Source organism: Polistes dominula, unplaced genomic scaffold (assembly GCF_049000335.1).
Source record: "Polistes dominula isolate Pdom_NZ unplaced genomic scaffold, Pdom_raw_medaka contig_31, whole genome shotgun sequence".
NCBI lineage: Eukaryota > Metazoa > Arthropoda > Insecta > Hymenoptera > Vespidae > Polistes > Polistes dominula.
The window spans coordinates 3077801-3099989 of NW_028300925.1; the positions used below are offsets into that span (position 1 = coordinate 3077801).

The 22189-nt window shown below is 31.2% G+C and overlaps 1 protein-coding gene across 1 annotated transcript in view; it reads right to left on the minus strand.

The window, feature by feature from the left end:
• Window positions 1–20186, minus strand: part of mAChR-B (muscarinic acetylcholine receptor) — a 36471-nt gene extending 16285 nt beyond the window's left edge. The window contains exons 1-2 of the mRNA XM_015329131.2: window positions 19187–20186; window positions 8717–8895 (exon numbers count right to left, since the gene is read on the minus strand). Of these exons, the coding sequence (XP_015184617.1) occupies window positions 8717–8814 (98 nt within the window). The 5' untranslated portion in view covers window positions 8815–8895; window positions 19187–20186. The remainder of the gene's footprint in view (window positions 1–8716; window positions 8896–19186) is intronic.
• Window positions 20187–22189: the final 2003 nt, after the last annotated feature.

Consider the following 22189-nt stretch of genomic DNA (forward strand, 5'->3'; position numbering starts at 1 on the left):
ACTTTCAACTAAAACTTTACATCATCAATCTTTAAAGTACGTAAAAAATCAAAAAGTTTTGATCTATTCAGTTATTACAGTTAATTTTTGTTTCATTATTGCGTTTAGAACATTTCGAATTTCGTGTTATCTCTAATAGGATTATTTGTCCATCGAATTGTATGTTGATTACTCCGTTGTTTTATATAACACATAAGATCGAAACTTATAGATATAACAAGTTACACTTTAGCCAGTGTGTTACTGAATTTTCAAAACTGGTTCAAGTTACAATTGAAATCTTAATAGTATCCAACAGGGACTTTGTCCATTATCCTTATCTCTGAACAAATAGATTTGTCCGTCGTTTTGTTTTCAGTATTCTATATACCTATATATATATATATCTATATATATATATATCTTTTCTTTTCTAATATCGTTATAACTATTCCTTATGACCTAGTACAAAGAATATTCTATTCTTATGCAAAAGACCTTTCATAGACATTGACTGACGACTTTACGACCAAATTATACCACTCTATCTGTATTTCGAAGATTGATAAGGTGTATTTAAAAGGAAAATAATTCTTATCATAATGTTAACATCGATCAACGAAATATCATCACATCATTGGTGAGTTTTAGAAATGTCATAAAAAGAATAAAACATTAGGTACAAAAGTACATATTCCAAATTGTTATAAAATGAGTTTTAGATATATATATATATATCTCACAATCAGTCTCACAGTCAGTCAGCTCAAAGTCAGTCACAGACAGTCAGTCAATCTGTTAGAATCTTATCGAACTAACAAAGATAATCATGACTCTTTGTTAATAAACAAATAATATTGCAATTATAAATTGAGATACAAACTATCCTATATTTCAAGTTGAATGAAACTGCACACAGTGTGTAAAATTTTATTAAAATCGGTTCAGTAGTTTAGGAGTACATTGCGGACAAACAACGTGACACGTAATTTATATATATTAAGAATATATATATATATATATATATATGTATGTATAGTTTAATCGTCTAGTATCGACACAGTTTACATTGCAGATGGTAGTATGAAAGGTAAAAACAATTGGATAGTGCAGGAAGTGAGCGCACACTTGCAATCGACGATCCTCCCTTAACGTGCAGGTGTACAACAACGATCCCTACGCTTTGTAAGGAAGTTTCCTCTTTCCCTCCCTACAGCTCACCCTCTTCATTATCACACAAAGACTTGGCAGTAATTAACGCAGCAAGGACATTTCTCTTAACCAGCACACTACACTATAGTTCCTAGAAGATGAAAAGGCCTGTATCACAGCTTGCCACACTCATCTACTTGCTTTCGAGTATGAGAGAGAGAGAGAGAGAGAGAGAGATAGAAATAGAATGAGAGAGAGAGAGAGAGAGAGAGAGAGAGGGAGAGAATGTATGTTTCTACATCAATTTTAACCAATCACATTTCACCTAATAGGTCATTCCTTTCATGAACATGTTTGGCACGTGGTTTGAATATTCAAATTTTGGATCGTAGTAATTATTCAAAGTTTTCCAAGATTTTCCTATAAATTCATGCTCATATTTGCTTCGATAAAATTCGATAATATCATGGTAAAATATTGTATGTTTGATTTATGAAATAATTGATAAGAGTAACATACAATTTAGTTTTATAAATTAGTCTTATTAACGTGAACAATTTCAAACATTTCAATGTGAATCTCATATCTTTAATAAAAGTTTATCTCTCATTGTTTGTTTGTTCCTTGAAAATATATGCATAGTTCAAAAGACTTCCTTGTGACCTCGAGACGTCGTTCATTGCAGTTATCGATTCTCAAAGTATCTTAACATCTTAGAAATCTTTCTAGTCATACATTATTAAGCCGAAACTCAAGGAGATTTTCAGACAATAGGTTTTCGTAGATTTTTTTTTTTTTTTCTATAGACCCCCAAAAACCGGGTCGAGTTGTGCAAGTCAAAAGTAAACTGTAATAAAAAAAAAAAAGGAAAACAATTTTGTAATTTGCAAGATACAATTTGATCTACTCGATAATTATTCATCAAGCGTATTATTTTAGTTTCACGTTAACGACAAATGATGGTTTATGGTTACCATGTTTTCTCAGTATGATTGAGAACGTGGGGGGGGGGGGATAGTTTAAATAGAGATTCATCATTATCAATACGACATAAAAATTACACAAGAGGTGTTTCTTTTTTATTTTTTTGAAAAATAATGAAAGCTTTAAAAGTAGGATGAAAAAAAAAATAAAGATATTACGTGTCAAAAAAAAAAAAGTATTACAGTGATCTTAATTATTATCGATAAGAGATAATTATTTGCAAAAGAAAAAAAAAGAAAAAAGAAGTAAAGTTACTAAAAGATTAATAAGATGAATCTACTATGATCGATATAAGTTTATGAATAAGTGTTGTCGTCTTCACATTTATTTATTTTTTGTTTTTTTTTTTTTCAAACATAGTTTGAACATGGATGACATATTACTGAATCATGTTTCATTTCGGTAATTAATCACGGCTAATCTTGTACAGTACTCTCAAAGTTAATCCAAGAATATCATGGTGTTATGTTCGCACGAACGACAGACACATCCTAGAAAATTGTCGAGTAGAAGTACGGGATAATTGAGTTAATGAAAAATGAATGTGTCCCTGGTTCTCTTCAGTCGTCTATGCTATTTTGGAAAACTTCAAAGTGTTCTCTTTTAATGCTTACGTACCTATTTTTACGTATAGTCAGAATATTTTTGTTTAAACGAGATGCACCGTAGGTTTCACACATTCACATTCAGATCCTATCTTGTCCTATATATTTGATGATTTCCACGCCAGTAATTTGAAATATAAATGTAGACCGTGGTGCTAGGTCGAAAAGTTTTGATTAAAAACTGTGCGCTAGCAAACATGATCGAAATATTATTTCTGTTTTTTTTTCTTTTTCTTTTTTTCATCATTCCAATTCTATTTATTATCCAGTTAAATAACGGTGTGATCTTTTAAAATAAAAATACAAAAAAATACAAACAAACAAACAAACGGAAACGAATTTATTTCGTTCGATTAAAATCTGATTTGTATCGTTTCGTATTATTTATTGATGTTATCATCGTTTCACGAATATATCTATTGTTTTTTTTTTGTTTTTTAAATTTAGATTGAAATTCTCATTAAGAATATTTACAACATGTCTCGTAATATTAAACGTGACAAGCCCAAAATAATCTGAGAGTTGAATGTTCAGCGGAAGCAATGATCACTTAAGTCAGTTCTTTTATTATTTCATCAAGTTCGTAAGAATTCTATTTCTTTGAAATATTTATACACTCTTTTAGTTCTCTTTTCATTTTTCTTCAAAATAATCTCCTCTATCTCTCTCTCTCTCTCTCTCTCAGTTTATTCTCATTACTTTTTACTGTTTCTTATGAACCGTAATAATCTGAAAATTTGGTTCTTTTCTCAAGAAAAAAAAAAAAATTAGAAAATGTCACTTGAGAATATCTTCAATTTTGAAAATGTTATTTCAGCTAGATCAGCGTATTTATTCACGCGACATAGTGAATTCGTATATGTTGAGGTGTGTGTATACCTATGTCTAAGCATATATAAAAGCGCATAATAAAATTCGTCCTACTCAGCAGACTTCTATCTTCTTTGAAAACTCGTTGACCTAAAGACGATGTATAATTTCTTAGCTTTACGGAATGGGAATGTAACTTTTTTATGGCAAAGTTTTCTTCTTTGAAGAAAATTTACAGGAGGATGGAGTGAGTGTTCTTCCCTTCTTGACATTAGAAAAATGTCTTTGAGTAATTTGGAAAAAATCAAATATAGTTTATCTCAAATCTACTCTGAAAACGTAATATTTCCTTTTCTATGAATAAACATCCTATACTTGATTAAATTTGATTCACCTTGTGTAATGTTTATCAGTGTATTTGTATTGTCGAAAACTATGAAGTAATTAACACTGTTACTCCTCTGCAGATAACTGTGCATAATTACGATACTACTCGATATCTCGAAAGTTTAACCCATCTGCACCAACTGTTAGATCAGAACACGTAAAAGCAACGTATCGTTACTAATCTCTGATAGTGATACAGTTAATTACAAATGTATTATATATGTATCTGTATTCAAGTAAATAAATAACACACATATACATAATAATAATGGAGATATTCTATTAAATAAGAATTTACAATTTATCGAAGGAAAAACTTGACAGATTAGTATATTGAAAAAATATAGGATGATTTTTCAAATATCTCGTAAACTATTGACATTTCGATGATCTTCATTTTATACTTTTTAACGTAGAATAAAAAAAGGAATCGAATGGTGTAAAAAAAATATATAAAGTTCGATTTAAAAAAAAGTGCAACTGCATCTAATGAGTGCATCGATGGATTTTCAAAAAAAGTAAGATCATTGAAAGTTGACATTTGTTGTGCCATATAACTTTTTCCTTTATGATTTTTTTCTATTGTTACTTAAAAAAAAGTTATTACTTGCCTTCGTTCCTAGAATCACCCTGTATAAATAGAACGTTGAATACTATTTCGAATATTAAAAGATGTAATATGTTCTATCTTGTTCTATATATTGATAATATTTCATCATTGTACGTGGATTGATTCTATGATGAGAAGAACTCGTTCTCGTTCTTTTGCGTTAAAAAAAAAAAAAAAAATATTCACATTTTTCTCGATATTTCTTCAAGGTAAATTAAATATTCCCAGAAATTCTATGCACATCGAAATAGAAAGGTAGGTAGGTAGGTAGGTAGGTAGTATTTCGAATGCGGGCGAACCTGGTGTATGCATTTCCGTTTGGAGGCATAGGAACACGCGATTTGAAAGCGATGCGCTCTACTTTGGCACATAGATAACACACTTTTCCTCCTCGATTCCTCTTCACGGAAACTGAAAATTCGAAAATCGATATGTATGTCGTAGTGTCATACCAAATATACGTGTTTAACACGTTCGTCGCCTAGCCCATTTCGGTTGAGTTTCTCGCTAGGCCCAAAATTCGACTGTCGGCAAGCCTACGTAACGTAAAGAAGCGATAAGTAGAAATATCAACAATGTAACCAGAGTATTATGGTTATATTACATTATTATGTTTTATTTATCAAAAATAATAAAATATAAAACTATCTTTCATTTACCAAAAATAATTTTTTAAATGGAAAATGTGATAAGTTTTTCCAATTAAAAATCCTATAACTTCAACAAGAAGAGTGTCACCGTATACGGTGACGGGGCTCACCGGAGAAGCATGCTCGTCTCCCGTATACGGTGCCATGGCTACGAACGTGTTTAATAATACATTTATTAAAATTATTATTCTTTTTTTCTTTTTTTTTTATTATTCTTCTTTTTTTTATTTGTTACTTTCATCCTTTTGAAAATTAATTTCAAATTTTTCTTTACTCTATGCCAATGTATTTTGTGATGTGTAAAGAACGATTGAAATGATCCTAGTGTATTGCTATCGTCACGAAGTTAAGCATACTCTGGAACACGTACTACAAATACCAGCGATTAGTTGGCATTAGCGACATTTGAAGGCCATTGTTTCGAAGTTTAACGTTAATACCCAACTACGACGATGATGCATTCGAATGACGAGAAGACAATCATGTTTCCGAGTGCATCCAAATTTCCATTTTCAATTGATTATTCCTATTTAACTAATAACTATTATAGTATCTTTGACTTATCTGATTTTTTTTTTTAACATTAAATACTTTTATTAAATCGAATAATCAATTCTTTATTTAAAGTCATAATCTTTTGTTGTAATTAAATAAATAAAAAGAAAATAGATATAAATTTGTAAATTTAATCGATAAAAAAACAAAACAAAAAAAACAAAGAAATCGATAAATGACAGACACACACGTGTCGTCGTAGAAAATACGCAATATAAGTTTGAAAATAATCATTTGTATCGCGTGTTAGAACATCATACCTGTAACGATTTTGTTATGTTCGCGTGTTACAGTTAGCTAGCACGAAATTCGTTTCTCTATTTTGTTAAATGACATCGGCCCCGTATACACCTAATAGTAAACCGTGCCTAAGCCACTAAAACGTGTAACACACGCCGAACAAAAGTTACATACTCTCATTCTCATCGTCAGTATAGTCAGTGAGTATTTGCAAAATTTCCTATTGGTAGTTGCAACTACTACTACTACTACTACTACTACTGATATTGCTGGTGGTAGGTCAAGGATTCTGTTTCGTCGAGATTAGTCTATACGAGTTTCGTTTTGTTGCAACGATGTTCCCTCCTTGATACACAGGGATTAATTGCACCCAAGGCAAATCGATAAAAAGAAAGTTCACTTCTGTCAGTAGATAAGGGAATTTGCATTCTCTCGCACATTGAGAATACAACGGAATCCAACGACCGTACCATGTGATAATGGTTGAGGTTTGCACGATTGAAAAAGATCGATGTAAACCATAAATCACGATGGTCGGACCTTTTTCAAAAGTGTACCACTGTTTTTAGGACGACGAGACCGACTTAGCCCTTTCTCTCTCTATCTATCTCTCTCTCTCTCTCTCTCTTTCTCTCTCTTTCAATCTTTTAGGAAGGTATTGATCAGCCGTTTACAATTTACATCCTACATTTTCGGCACTGATTCACCTCATTTTAAAAAGTAGATTCCTTTAAATAGCAAATTACCTGTGAAAGTAAATGGGATCGTGCATTATCGAAAAATTCCATGCAACCAGCTGTTGCAATGGACACACAAGAGTGCCCATTATTTGAAACTTATACGCGTATAATATGCGCATATTGTAGAGAATAATTTATGACATTTTTCTTTTTTATTTTTTTTCTTTTTTTTTTTTTTAGAGCACAGTATAAGTCGGATATTACATATCTCATTTATTTCCAATTCATCTGATTTATCGTTTAAGAATATCAATAATAAACATACTTGGTACATTCTTTCTCTCATTTAAAAGAGAAACACCATTGAAAATCATGATGGTAAGAATCTAAGTTGTTAGTTCAAATCACTTGATAATCGGACGAGAATTTCATTCGATGCCACAAATGAATTTTCGCTTATCGAGACAGCTCTTTGCACGATCGATTCTTATTTATAGCCTTCGAAGGACAATGCTACCGGCCCAAAGGAAACTACGACAAGAGGAAGAGAGAAAGAGAGAGAGAGAGAGAGAGAGAGAGAGAGAGAGCTTTTTCTTTTTTCTCTTCCGTCTATGAAAGTTCATTTCCTCCAGACTTCGTATATATATAAATATACTATATATATATATGTGTGTGTGTGTGTACATATGTCTTACAAATACTGAATGCATAGATGCACGGTAATGGCGCGTTAATAGAACGAATCGCGACGATGTTATTGCTCCACGATAATGAGTATTCCAGGTGTTGAACGTTTGCCCATATAAAGGCTTAAAAGGCGTAAAATCCAAAAGCGAAAAATCGATCGTTAGAAACGATAATCGTTAGGACGACGATGAATTTGCGTTCGCTTTACTTTCTCACCAGGTTTTTTCTTTTTTGTTTGTTTGTTTGTTTTTTTTCGTACAACGAGTTTACGATGTTTAAAAAGAAAAGCATTTTCACTATAGTGTGTGTTACCTTATTTTTTTTCTTTTTCTTTTTTTTTCTCTTAAAATCTCTCGTAAACGTCGATACGATTATTTACGATGATGATTATTTGTGATCGGTCGTTTTACTTGAATTATAACGAGATACGAATATTTCAGTTCTATTCATCAATCATTATAACAACCTGTCGCATATATGTATTTATGTGCTCGTGTGTGTGTGTGTGTGTGTGTGTGTACTTATCGAACGAAATATCAGAATTCTTGAGTCGTTAAATTTCGTTAGTCGAAGCGAATTGTCTTAATTGACTATTAATGAGATGGTAAAGATGATGTTTGAGATAATTAGAGTTGTAAGTCAAGGATACGAAACTTTATGCATCGATAATGTAATTGGAAACTTTCTAAACTTTTCACGGTATATATATATATATATATATATCATTATATAAAAATATAATCTACAGGTATTACATTTAAATAAATATACGTACATGAATGAATTTATATAATAATTATAATAATAAAAATAATAATAATAGCAATACAAATTTTATGCACGATTTAAACTCAATATTCGTACTTTTATATTTTAATAGGAAAAGAAAAAAAAAAGAAAAAAACAAACAACGATGAATATCAGGTTGAGAGTCACTGTTTCTGGTGACACGATTTCCCGACTTGTCCTTCGACGAAAAACCATTGGATAGCAATGTAGGTGAGATATACGTATTCTGCATCGTGGGAAAAAGTGTTGCATGGAGAACAGAAAATAATATGCATGAGAGAGAGAGTGAGAGAGAAAGAGAGAGAGAGAGGAGGAGAGAGAGAGAGAGAGTGTGTATTTCCGTTAGCGATAGAAAACTGCCATAAATATTTCTCGTTATCGTTCTTAGTGCCTTGTTATTTTTTTTTCCCCCTTTTTTCTTTCCTTTTTTTTTTCCAAATGTTTAATTCATAAATATTAAGAAATAAAATAACCATCAATGCAAAAGCACGGGTAGGTAATTTGTAAATCGAGATAAATGAAAGGAAATAAAAAAAAGAAAAAATATAATTGTCAGGTTGTTTTTGATATCAGATTGGTAAAACTCACCACCGTGTAATAAAGTCGGTGCCAATGGTAAAGATTGGTGCTGTCGTACGATTGACCTCGGTGCCGTTCAGGCTACTCTGAGTCCCGTTTACCTCCATTCCTGCTAAACGAAGCTACGGTGACAGCAAACTCAGGAGCCACCGCACCTTCTTTCACTGTCCAGTCATCTCTTGGACATTCTGTGAACAAAAATAGATAGATAGATAGAAAAAAAATTATCGATAATCCAATAATAATAATAATTATTATTATTTTTATAAAAACGAAATTGTTGCATAATATATGAAAAGAAAAAAAAAAGTTATTTAAATAATTAACTTAACACAATCTTTTTCAAGTCTCGTTAGAATTTTTTATTTTATTTTATAATAAATTTATAAAATCGATAATATATTTTATAGTTTTTTTCTTTTTTTTTTTTTTCTAATAAAGTTTGTCACGAGAGAAGGACAGTGTCAAGGACGATCGAGGGAAAAAATGTAATAAAAGAAAAAAAAAATAAATCTCGAGAGTATCGTTCAAGCAAAATCTTCTAAATTTTACGATTGTAACGCAAAAAAAAATGCAATCATGTAAAAGATAATGGAAAAGACTTACGTATACTTTTATATACTTTTTAAGAGAAACATTTTGTTTTATATAATTCTATTTTATTCAGAATTAAATAGACATTTCATAGAATGATCGTTTAAAGTGGAATACTCTAAGTAAATCTTCTCTATAAAAACAACAAGTAATATTGATAAGTGTATTACATTTATAAAAAAATTTAAAAAAGGGATTTCTAGTTTTTCAAAATTTATCATCTCAATGGTTTATTTTATTTCAAGCTTTGTCACTTATTATCGCGAAACAAGTCATCTACCTGCATTTTCGTAATAAAGGAATTACTTACGAATGAAGAAATGAACTTCCTAGATCGTATCAAATAGAAAATCTTATCGTATTTGAATGAATTTTGTTAGAGAAAGAGAAGTTCATTATAAAATCATGATTCAGAACAATTAACTAGTCTTACAGCTGTTAGCATCAAATAGATTTAATTTGTGGTTAGATAATGAGAAATACTTGAAATTCACGTAAACGAATGTATATATATATATAACACGATGAAAATTAACAAGCTATTAATCGTAATTTGAAATTCTTCCTGCTTGGAAAATCTAATTATTTCTAATAGGTATATCAAGTTAGCTAACAAATTTCCTTCGTAATCGATACGAGAAACCCCTCCTCTACTCATTTATGAATTGTTGAAATTAATTAAACGAAGACCCCGAATATTATACCCTTTTTTCTTGTTTTTGTGTGTGTGTTTTTTTAAATTTATTTTTTATTTTTCACTTTGTTTCACATGCTTTCATAACACTCGAGAACGCAGGGAGACACAATAAGTTCGTGTAAAACATTTGGATCGATCGTTGCAGTTTTCCAGCGGGTTTCTCTCCATGAGTTTCGAAGAATTCTCGTCGAAAGTACGTATGTGTATGTATTTATGTATGTATATGTGGTACAGATGATATACATGTGAAATAATATACAACACGTGAGACTCTTATCGTATATCGACGATATCTTCTTTTTTTCGAGTATTTTTGCGATTTCTCTCTTTTTTCACCCCCATTTTTTCTTTTCTTTTTTTTTTCTTTCTCTCTCTCTCTCTTTCTCTCTTTCTCTCTCTCTCTCTTTCTCGTTTTATGGACTAGTCCAAGTACATGCATATAAATGTTATACAATGTCAAGTAGAGAATCGTTTGTAGAGAGAAGGATTTCTCTTTTTCACGATCATCTTTCCAATAGTCACTTTTAAATTGCCGTCTTTCAGGCGTCGAGAGATTTTCTCATTGCCAGGATTCACAGAGATAAGAAGAAAGAACATTTTTTTTCATAGAATTACGTTGAAGAAAATGATCAGATTTCTCTTTTCTTCTTCTTCTTCTTCTTCTTCTTCTTCTTCTTCTTCTTTTTATCGATTGAACAACTCTCATTTCAAAACAAGATATATATGACTTTAACACTTTTAGAAAATATTTATATATTTTAACAATTGTAAATATTTTATGTACAGATTCATTATAATTATTCTGATAGTTGTAAAAAAGAAAATGTCTTGTTCAGTTAATAATAATAAGAAGAAGAAGTTTAAATTAATGCAAAATATCATTTGAATTCTATCCGAATATTTCAATATTTATTAACTTTTTTTCTTCTTATCGTCTTTAAAGATTTTTCTTATGAATCCATGTGTAAGACAAACAGATTGAAGTATCCAATTATAGTTAATCATTGCTTGAGAACTTAAATCTATCGTTTTATCTTTTCTTTTTCTTATTTTCAACTACTTTTGATTGGCGGATCATAAATATTCTCTCCAAGTTATTAAAGCGTATTTTTTAAATGTGAATTTATTTTTTTGTTTTTATTATTATTATAGATAATTATCTTATATAATATTATGATGCATATATTATGTTCCAAAGTTGTTCCCAGATTATCCAAATTTGTTATCTTAATATATATATATATATATATATATATATATAAATTACGTGTCACGTTGTTTGTCCGCAATGGACTCCTAAACTATTGAACCAATTTTAATAAAATTTTGCACACTATGTGCAGTTTCATTCAATTTGAAAGATAGAATAGTTTATATCTCAATTTATAATCGCAATTATTTGTTTATTAATAAAGATTCGTTGTATCGGACTGATTATGAGCCACAGTAACGTATGACGGGGCACCCCTAGTAAAATATATTTTCTTGTACAATCGTAAAAGATTTCATTTATAATTTATTATCGACTTTTATGCAAGTAAATACATTCTTTGTTTTCGTCTTATCACATTTGTTTCATATACATTCATTCATACAAACGCGAAACCCATGATTTATAATTTCTTTTTTTTCTTCTTCTTTTTTTTCTCTTGACGAGAAAATATTGTACAGGCAGTTTCCCGATATAATACAGCTCATACGAAAACACACGAGCGTTACTTTGTAATATATGTCTATATACGTGAATGTTCATACATCGTGTATTCGTACGACCGATATGGTACACGTGAAGCGACAGATAATGAAAATGAAACGAAGAGAGAGAGAGAGAGAGAGAGAGAGAGAGAGAGAGGCTACACTCACATTGTAATAAAAAGTAAAAAATAAAAAAGAGCACTACTACACATATATTTATATATATGTTTATAGAACATAGTGAAAGCGAGAGAAAGGTTGCTTTGAAAAATGGGAACTGGGCTATTTGAATTTGCACGATTTTGTTTTATTCATTTTTACTTTAAAAATCATCAAAACTCAGTTTCCAGATTGATTATTGATACAGAATCCGAACGATTAGATTTGTTCGTAGATTAGACGATTTTGTCTATCAGTCTAGAACCGATCATCGATTTGTCTACAATTTCAACAAGAATTCTGTATGTCAAATCGATCCATACACATGTTATACATATATGCAACTTAATCGTTCAATGTTTAAAAAAAAAAAAAAGAAAAAACGAGAATGAAATAGCATGTAAATCGATGGGTGGATTCGTGGTACGATAAAATGTGCCCCATTGTATTGTCATTAGTAAACATTGCGGCTTGTGGTAGGATATTAATTAAGCAAACTTTATGATTTATCTGGAATTAATGAGAAATAAGAAAGAAAAAAAACAAACAAACAAACACTTTTTATTCCGTAGAAAGACATTTAAACTTACATACACACGTTTTTCACAAGATAACGTAAAAATCATTGTCAAATAAAATCGTCCCCGTTTATCTTGACGATCGCTAGATTGACATAATTTAAATTTTATACATTTAACAAATACTGATTTAAAAAAAAAAAAAAAAACGAGATGAGAATGATTATTATAAATTGATATTTGACAAAAATAAATATTCAGTTTTGACTATACACGAGACGTTCGTTCTCTCGAAGGAAAATCTTGAAAAAGGTAAAAATAAAAAAATAAGGGGAAAAGAAATAGGTGGTTAGGAAAAGGAAAAGGAAAGGAGACATTAGGACCGATTTGCAAATAATTTACTCGTCCTACGAACGAAAGAGCGCGTCGCGTCGTCTTTCTATTTAGTTTTTAGTAAAAGGAAACTACCGCTTCCACTTGGACTGACTCAATATTCCTTGTTGAGGAAATGGAAGAGGAGGCTGCCTGCCTGAAATTGGGTCGATATATAGTACATAAATAAATTCCGTGGAGATGGAAAAATTCCGATAAGCCTATCGACTAGAGAAAAAAAAAGAAAAAAGAAAAAAAAGAACGTTTCTAACCGTCGAGACTTTAATGAGGTTCTATCTTCTTCCGTTTAACGTTGGCATGAGCAAGAGTACTATAATCACGATCCTACTATGCTAACCAATTCGTCTTTCGTTCTTCGAGAATATAAACGTTGTGATATATATATATATTATATCTACTTGTATTACAAATACATATGTAGTCCTTTTGAAATTTCAATCGATTAAACCCATCCTTGTTCATTTTAGTAATTGGCATGTTCGTTCATATATAACCGTTTTGATATGAAAATTAATTAATTGCGTATTATCACCCTTGACTTCTCACGAGTCTATGTTATTTGGCATCGCTTTGTATCGACAAGAGCCTGATATCGTTTCCTTTGACATCGATTCAAAAACAATTCTTTTTTTTTCTTTTTTTTTTTGTTCATTTTATTTCCCGAACGAAGAGAAAAAAATAGCTTTCGAAATCGTTAACATTAAAGCGTAATCCGAACGTACGAAGGAATTCTCGTATTTTAAAATTAAACGAACGAATTACTACGCGAATAATTTTCATTCGGCGAATAAACGGCTTTAAGATAATTAGATAAAAACTTTATAATATATTTTGACATGGTCTTATGTGTTAATCCTTCTATTATTCTAAAAAAAACCATCTGAATTTATCTTATTACATTCATGTTCCCTTTATCATTCATCCGATCTAACAACGACTTACGAATTTTGTCAAAGCAATCCCATTTTATCTCGGATAACATTGGATATGTAAGAAACACGAATAAAAGTTGTACAATGATATCGTAAAACCAATGTAATAGAATATCTTTTTCATCTTCATTCTTTCCTTCATTTTTCTCGGCTTTTAACGATCGTTAGAATACTTCGACTCGAAGTTTACAAGATCTGAGAAAAAAAAAGGATTTCTCGCTCTCTCTAGTAACCACATCGTTTGTAGTCAAAGTTTTTAAGTTCCAGTTGTTGAAGATGTAATGCTCGTTTTCTGTACGTTTGATCCTATACCCCTCCCACCACCCTTTTCTCCCTTTCATACAAAAGGGATTATACAAGATGCTTTATAATTGCATATGTCTGAGTGAGTGAGTGAGTGAGTGAGTGAGTTTACGCACACATATTTCGACGTTGCAGTCGATATTGAATTTCTATAGGTGTTGTTCATGGACCAGTGGTAACATTGTAAATATGATAGCCGTGTTGCTCGACAGGTGGAGGATGTACGCACATTGTTAATCCGACGCTTCTCATCCTCCTCCAAACCCACCCCCCGAACATCCTTGTCAAGGATGATATGCTTCGAAGAGAAATTTGTTCAGTAGTCAAGATAGGATTATCTTTACCCTTGTTGGGCATGAACTCGTTATGTTATACTACAATTTTGATCGTAAAAATGAACAGAAAAATTACTATGATACTAGGGGTGCTGTGGCTCACAATCAGTCCGTTACACACGTCTTTAAGTCGAACGAATTACCTTATACCCCCATATGTTAGAATCTTATCGAACTAACAGAAATAATCATGACTCTTTGTTAATAAACAAATAATATTGCGATTATAAATTGAGATATTAACTATCCTATCTTTAAAATTAGATGAAACTGCACACAGTGTGCAAAAATTGATTAAAATCGTTACAGTAGTTTAGGAGTCCATTGTGGACAAACAACGTGAAACCCGTAATTTATATATATATATATATATATTAAGATTATTATCATAAACGTTAATCTTTATAATTAAGTATATTATTTCATTATATAATATAGAATTGAGTTAATAGAAAATTGTTAAGAAATAAATAAAAGTATAAAGAGATAGAGAATCGAAGATTAATCAAAGATTTTCAAGAGATTAAGTTCTCTGATTAAATAGTTCCTATACGATTTGAAGGACATTTCATTTCTTTCCCTTTCTACGCTATAATTACGAAGGATTATCGTGGGAGAACATGGGAGAGGAATCTGGGGAGGGGAAACGTAGGGTTTAACAAGAGTAGATTTCGTATCGGTTGGTTAACACACGAGTACTATTTTGATCGTGATCTCTCGACGTGACGTGATGCACGAAACGAACCTTCAAATCTTTCCAATTTTGATCGACGTACGAATACGTACGAATCGGAATTTCTATTTGGGAATAATTTTTTTTTTTTTTTCAAATCGTCAAGCTTTAAAATCACGTTCGATTTGACTTAACGAGATACAAGTCAAAAATATTCAATGCGTAAACGATCGGAGTCAACGGTACGAAATCGTGTGACTATTAAAGTGATGTTTTGTAATAATTGTCGAATTATAATATTGTAAAAAAAATGTGAAAGAACGTTTTTAAAATGTTTATCGAAAGGTATTCGTGACGGTTTCCTTATATTGGATTAAATGTGTTTTCACGAACGATAGCGTGTAACATTCTCACTCTCGTGTTCCTTATCGTGCTGTCTCGCTCGAAAAGTGCTTTAGCTTCTCGTGATATTGTATAAACCAGTAATCGTGATTATTTTACTTTGGACTTCTTAACGAAGCGCGTCGGCAAAGTTTTTTTTTTTCTTATTTTTTATTGCTTTAATTTAACAATCGATATACTTAGTGTTTTTATGATATTATTTAAACAAGAACGAAAGAAAAATCGATAGTCGATTGAACATGAAAATAAAAATAAAAAATACAAAGAAAGATTTTAAGATTTTGTTGATAATTATTTCACAAAGTTTATATATGTTATTTCAATTTATTTATATTTCTTAGTTTTAAGTATTAGTAATTTTAGTATGTACCACTCTATGTACAGGTAACTACGTTTATCTCTTGTAGGATTTATTATGTATTAACCTTGTTATTACTATGTAAATTATTCTTTTTTGATATAATAAATAAATAAATAAATAAATAAATTTCAATTAGAATTGAATAAAAATGAAACATTGGTTTCAATTAAACGTATCATATATTTATTTATACCATTATTCAGATTAAAATCATTTGATTTCTTTTTGATTTGATTTTTTTTTCCTTTTTTTTTTATTACATCACGTAGGATTTACATAATGTTCTATTTATTCAGCATTAATATTTACACAATGAACGTCCATCACTATGCTTTCATTTAAATAACACATCAATCGTCATGATCCAAAAGAAACGGGCTCGTTCAATCTAGCGTATCTATGATTTGATCCAATCTATAAAGTACTTCGTTATATATTCTTGTGGCATAACGAGCGAGTACGTACAATCGACGCGATTCGTAGGAAAAAAAAATGTTTCAATATTTGACGAACACATAACCCAGTCAGGATTTTTATTTAAAATAAAATTCAACGAGGAACGGAACGGAACGGAACGAAACGGAATGAAATGGAACGATATTGCGCCACTTCATTTGACATTTTAATATCAGGATATCGAGGTGCATCTACATGATGGTAAAACGTTATGAAATTCGTTATATGTGTTTTCCATATATCCTATATATATAGAGAGAGAGAGTTGTACCTGAAATGTTATTTTCCAACTTTACAATTTAACATATTTCAATGAATAATTATATACCTCGATATGTGAGTATTTATTACATTAATTGCAAATGTTATAAAATGTAATGCATATGGAAAATAATAAATATCATATTAACGATGCATTATCCTTGTTATTAAATTCATAATAACAATTTATAAGCTTTTGTCATATTAAGTACTTATATACATATATATATATATATATATTATTATCCTTTAGAGTCTTCGACCCTCGTAGAACGAAGTGACCATGAGGTAGTGTACAAGTGCACGTTTGTGTATCCACAAAGTATGAACTAATCGATATTTATCGATCTCACGTTCAGAACTACGGGAAGGACGCATAAAGGAGAATCCTTCGATGCTCGTGTTCGACCTAAAATTATTGTTATGCGTAGAGTTTCGTAGTGTTCGACTAACATGAGACCCTAAATTCTTGTCATTTTATTTACATACGTCTCCACTCTCATATGTCTTTTAACCTTGAAATTGAAATCTCGTTAAGGGATTGGCGACATTTCCCTTTCATTATTTTCTAATCAAATAACCATCATTAATTAGTTAGAAAATAATATAATATTGGAACTTTTATTTCGATTAAAAATTCGTAAGCGACATTTTCAATAAGAAAAGATAAAGTAGAGAACATCGTGCAATTAATTGGAATTCAAATAATTGATGATTGAAGTTTTTAATGTTATACAATGTGATCAATTGTCATTAACAAATGTTGATCAGACACCAAGAGACATATTTGTAAGATAATACATGACTAATTGCATTATTTGCAATCATCTTTGATACTCGATTTACGAAAGGTCATAATTGTTGAACAGCTTCTTGTACTACAACTACTAACACAAGTACTTCATCTACAATTTATCATTAAGAAGTTCTCCTAACATAATTAGAGAAAGACAGAGATATAATAAACTTTCCAATAAAATAGTTGTACTTATAGTCATTAACAACTACGAAACTTACTTTAATTAAACATTACGTTTCTTCCTTTATAATTGACTTTTCTATCTTTAAATATAAATCATACTACTTCCATTTGATTATAAAACATCTTGCGATTATTATGAGAATATTGTTCGACGTTATATATTTCAAGGCCAGAAAAGTTATTGAATAACCGAATGGGCTAATAGTAAATCGTTGACACAGACTGGAATAATAATGCGAAGGTATTCACATCAAATTTCAGAAGACTCGTGGAGAATCGAAAGTAGATAGGAAAGTCAGAATATATTGCTAAAGATCGTGAGGGTTTTAAAAGGGGGATTCGTAAGTTGCTATCAATCTTACAAAATAAGTTAGAATCTAAATCGATCGCTAAGTATAATTTCCCCCACCCCCTCCCACCTCCCCCCATCCCCCGTAAAAGTTACATTTCGAATAATGTTCTTTTCGATTATAGATTTGTGGTGACGCTAATGATACTTCGTGTTTGATTAAGTATTTATATATCTACTTGTTTTAAAAGATTCAACGACCATTGAGAATCATTCTAATAAATATATTTGAATAATTTAAAAAAAAAAAAAAAAACGCACTCGACTTCAATTTATTCTTCTACTTTCTAAGTTCTTTACATAAATATCAATTATTTTAACGAATTCAACCGAAATCGATTATGGGAATAAATTTATGATAGTATTACGATAAAATAAAGGTATCCTTTTTCCGACATTAAATTTTATCGATAATGAATGATCGTTCTTTCTGATAAACTTGTGTAAAACTTATTCGAGAATATTTGTTATAAACAATTTTAGACAATTTATCACGTTCGTTTGATTTATCGTTGATCGTACTACTTTACTGATACTTACGTATGAAGAGTAACACTTGTAAGTGAAAATTTTGTACACCATTTTTCATTAACATTACATTTGATTAAAAATAAGACAGGATTAGTTATGAAGACATGAAAATAATCATACATATATATACCTATATTTTGTCACGATTTAACAAAGAGATGATCGAGTTTTCTATTCCGTTAGAAATCATCCCCCTTTTTTTTATCATGCTAGACTCGCTCGAACGGTCACGGCCGGTCCGATATAGGTATCGCCGCCTGGTAGAGCAGAATAAACGGATCTAGAGTTCGTTTACATCGAGTTTAGCTTGAGTTTAGCAGGGTGAAACAAGGTTGGTTCGTTAGTAGTATCGGTTGCTTCTCTCTCTCTCTCATCCTTGTTCGTTCTATGGAATTTTAGTCGCGCATTCCGTAATACAACGAAGAGGATCGAATGATCTTCTATGAATTTAACGTTACTAGAATTCCATCCCTTTCAACGTGAATATTTCACAAAGATAGAGTGAGAGAGAGAGAGACAGAAGTAAAATCAAACTCGATCATCTATTAAAAAGATGATGATTGGTATTGGTATCTGAATTAGTTGACGATTAGGTATTTAACATTTTGTTAAACTTGAGATTGATGTTAACACCTTTTTCAGAAAATATATTTATTGTATATAAGTACTTGGATAACTGTTAGTATATTAGTAATAGTCCTCTATTACTAATCGTGCTACTTGCGGCTAAGTTATATCGAGTAAAACGTTCAGGTGGCAGGTAATCGGCGCGTCACAAAAAGGGGCCGCTAACGCGAGGGTGTAGTAACGGCAACAAGTAACGAAGTATGACGCTCACCTTGCGTGCCCTCCAGTCACGAAGGACTTTACCGAAGTAGGCCACGTGAAAGTTCACCTCTTAAAGTTCCATTCCGTCTTAGGACGGACGTTTTGCAAAGGCATTGTCCGTACACGTGTTGGACGTCTTCTCTCAAATAGTTTCTCTTCGATCGTTGTTCTTTGTTTTTTTGTTTCCTTTACTGTCACTTAATAATAATGCAATTATCGATGATCGAGTCATTCGAATCTTCAAAAGAAAAAGAGAAAAATTGTCTCGAAGAAATTTGAAAAGATCTCGAGTAAATCACGTGGGATTTTTTCTTCTTCTTTTTCTTCTTCTTCGTATTTTCGTTGGCGCGTTATCTCGTCAAGATAACAGTTCTCTCGATCGCGTGGTAGGCAAAATAAATCACTTTGATCCTATTTCTAAACGATCGAACGTCGTCGTCGTCATCGTCGTCGTTGTTGTTGTTGCTTCTGTCAAACTTCGTCATAGAACCCTTTTTGCCGTTGTCACAGAAATTGTTGATTTTTTTATTTCCTCCAATTCTTCGGATTTAATTTGGACGTGTACGAACAACGATCGTGTATTAAAAAAAAAAGACACGCACACGAACTATAACATTACACGGCTCATTTTTATTGTCGAGTCGTTTATTGTCCGAGATTCCTTGATTTTTTTTTTATTTTTTTTTTTTTTATGGGAAAACACCGCGCGAATGTCGTATTCGACAGTAACGTGTTGAACGATAATCGATGAACGATTATGATGATGATGATGATGATAATTATGATCAATGATTACAAGTGGAATAAGCGAAAGGGTTAAGAGAAATTAAAGGGAAGAAAAAGATCGAGATTGTAGTCCGGGTCGACGGACACGCGGCGAAGATTGAAGTGAGCGCCGTGAGTAACAACGTCGTCCAGCTTTCACCACCGTCGCCACCGTCGTCGTCGTCGTCGTCGTCGTCGTCGTCGTCGTCGACGTCGTTGTCATAGTAGTCATAGTCATAGTCATAGTCATAGTCGTAGTCGTAATCGTAGCAGTAGTAGTAACAGTAGTAGTAGTAGTTGTGTTGTATCCGTCGGCAACCCCGTTCCGCGCGAGTGTGTGCGCTTGCGCATGAACGCAAGCCACCCTTCGACGTGCGTCCATCCAAAAGGGGGATGAATCGTTTTCCCTTCTCCTTGCCGTTATATTATCAATTCACCTAGTTTTTGTCATAATCGTTGGAAGCCTGTAAGCCTTCCTACAGTCGTACGAGTATGTGAATTAACAATGAGCTAACTTATTCGCGAACGTTTCAACATTTATATACGTGTGCGCTCACTTTACTAACCCCTGCGCTATGATAATGAGTTAGTAGTTGTAAATAAAGAATTACAGGAATAGGCGCAGGGATTTCTTCTTCCTTCATACCTTTTTTCACAACTTTTCCTTTAATATCCTCTAAGATATATATATTTATAAGTTTAAATGTATATATATATATATATACAGTTAAAAACTTTTCTTCTTTTTTATATTTATTTTTGGTTTTCTTATTTTCTCTTCTACTTTCTTCCTTTAGAAAACGAATAAGGGCCAATTTTCTCTCACGCATCCTTTTATTCCCAACTTTTGTGCATCTAAGGATCTAAGAAATTCGTTCGAACCTTCGATCATCTTCACATTTCGAAAGCTTCACCAAAATCGTTTCCCTATGAAATTCGATATCATCGAGTAGATCTCTTCTCTATTTAAATGATGAAAAGCATTCGTGAAAACGCATGCTTAGTTAACGTCAAAGAGAGAGAGAGTTTTGGTGAGAAATGTTCGTTATCGGGAAAACTTGTACGTTGTGGTCTATAGGAGGATTTCATTGAATCTAGGGAAAACGTTGAGAGAGAAGAATGGGGAAAATACATATATACATACACATACAAGTTGATAATTAGATAGAGTAGTCGAGACAATCCTTAAGCTCAATGAACAACGGATTAAAGTTTTAATGTCTTCATCTTCTCGTTTCTAGCGACATTCATATATACTTAGAACGAATACGTGAGAATGTCAACGTACTTTAAAAGGGTTTAAATTCAAGCATAAAATTATAGCAGTTAATTACACGGCTAACAGAATTAACAAATAGTTTGATGAGACATGAGTTATGCAAAAAGAAAAGAAACTTTATTAACCCATTTTAACTGCTAAATCATTTTTTGTTTCAGAAATATTTATATTTTTGAAAAAGTCTTAAATGGGGATTGTGGCTGGTTGCACGAAAAAATAAACCAATAAGAGACTATTTTTTATTTCTTTTATTATTATCCTATAGATATAAAATAGCTATTATTGTGTCATTTTTCCATACAGTTCACATAAAACCGAGTGGTGTACGTAAAATTTCAAAATCTTCAAATGGGGATCGTGGCAGCTAATGGGTTAATATCGTTAAACTTTTTTGAAGTGAAAACTTCTTTAGAATCAGGGTGATTTGAAAATCGTGAAACGTAAGAAACCGTGAAACCAATGAAACAAAAATAATTAATTAAGGGGACCTTCTACTCTGAGCACCTAAAAAAAAGGCTATTTTCGCGAATTTTTTCCAAGAAAACTATAAAAGATATCGATCTAAAAGTTGTTGGGTTTGTTAAATTGAGTCTTAAACTATATAAATGAATTTTTATTTTTTCATTTTAATTAATTTTTTATTGCAAAAACAGTAGTATAAAAAAACACCTTAAAACTTTAGTGCTTTGGTAGCTCCATCAGAACTTGAGAATGGCTTACCTGAAACATAAAAGTAAAATGGTTTTATATTCTGTATGACTTCAGCTACAAAGTGACAGTTTTATATAAAAATTTTATCAATAAATAAAAAAATGGTGGACAAATTACAAAAAAAACGTAAATTTGACCTTTTTTTTATTGTTTTTGACTAAAAATAAATAGTAAAAATTAAAATATAAGAAAAAACTCTCCGTCAGTTTGTTACAGCTCATGTGTAGAATATGTGGATTAAATTTTATAAGAATCGGT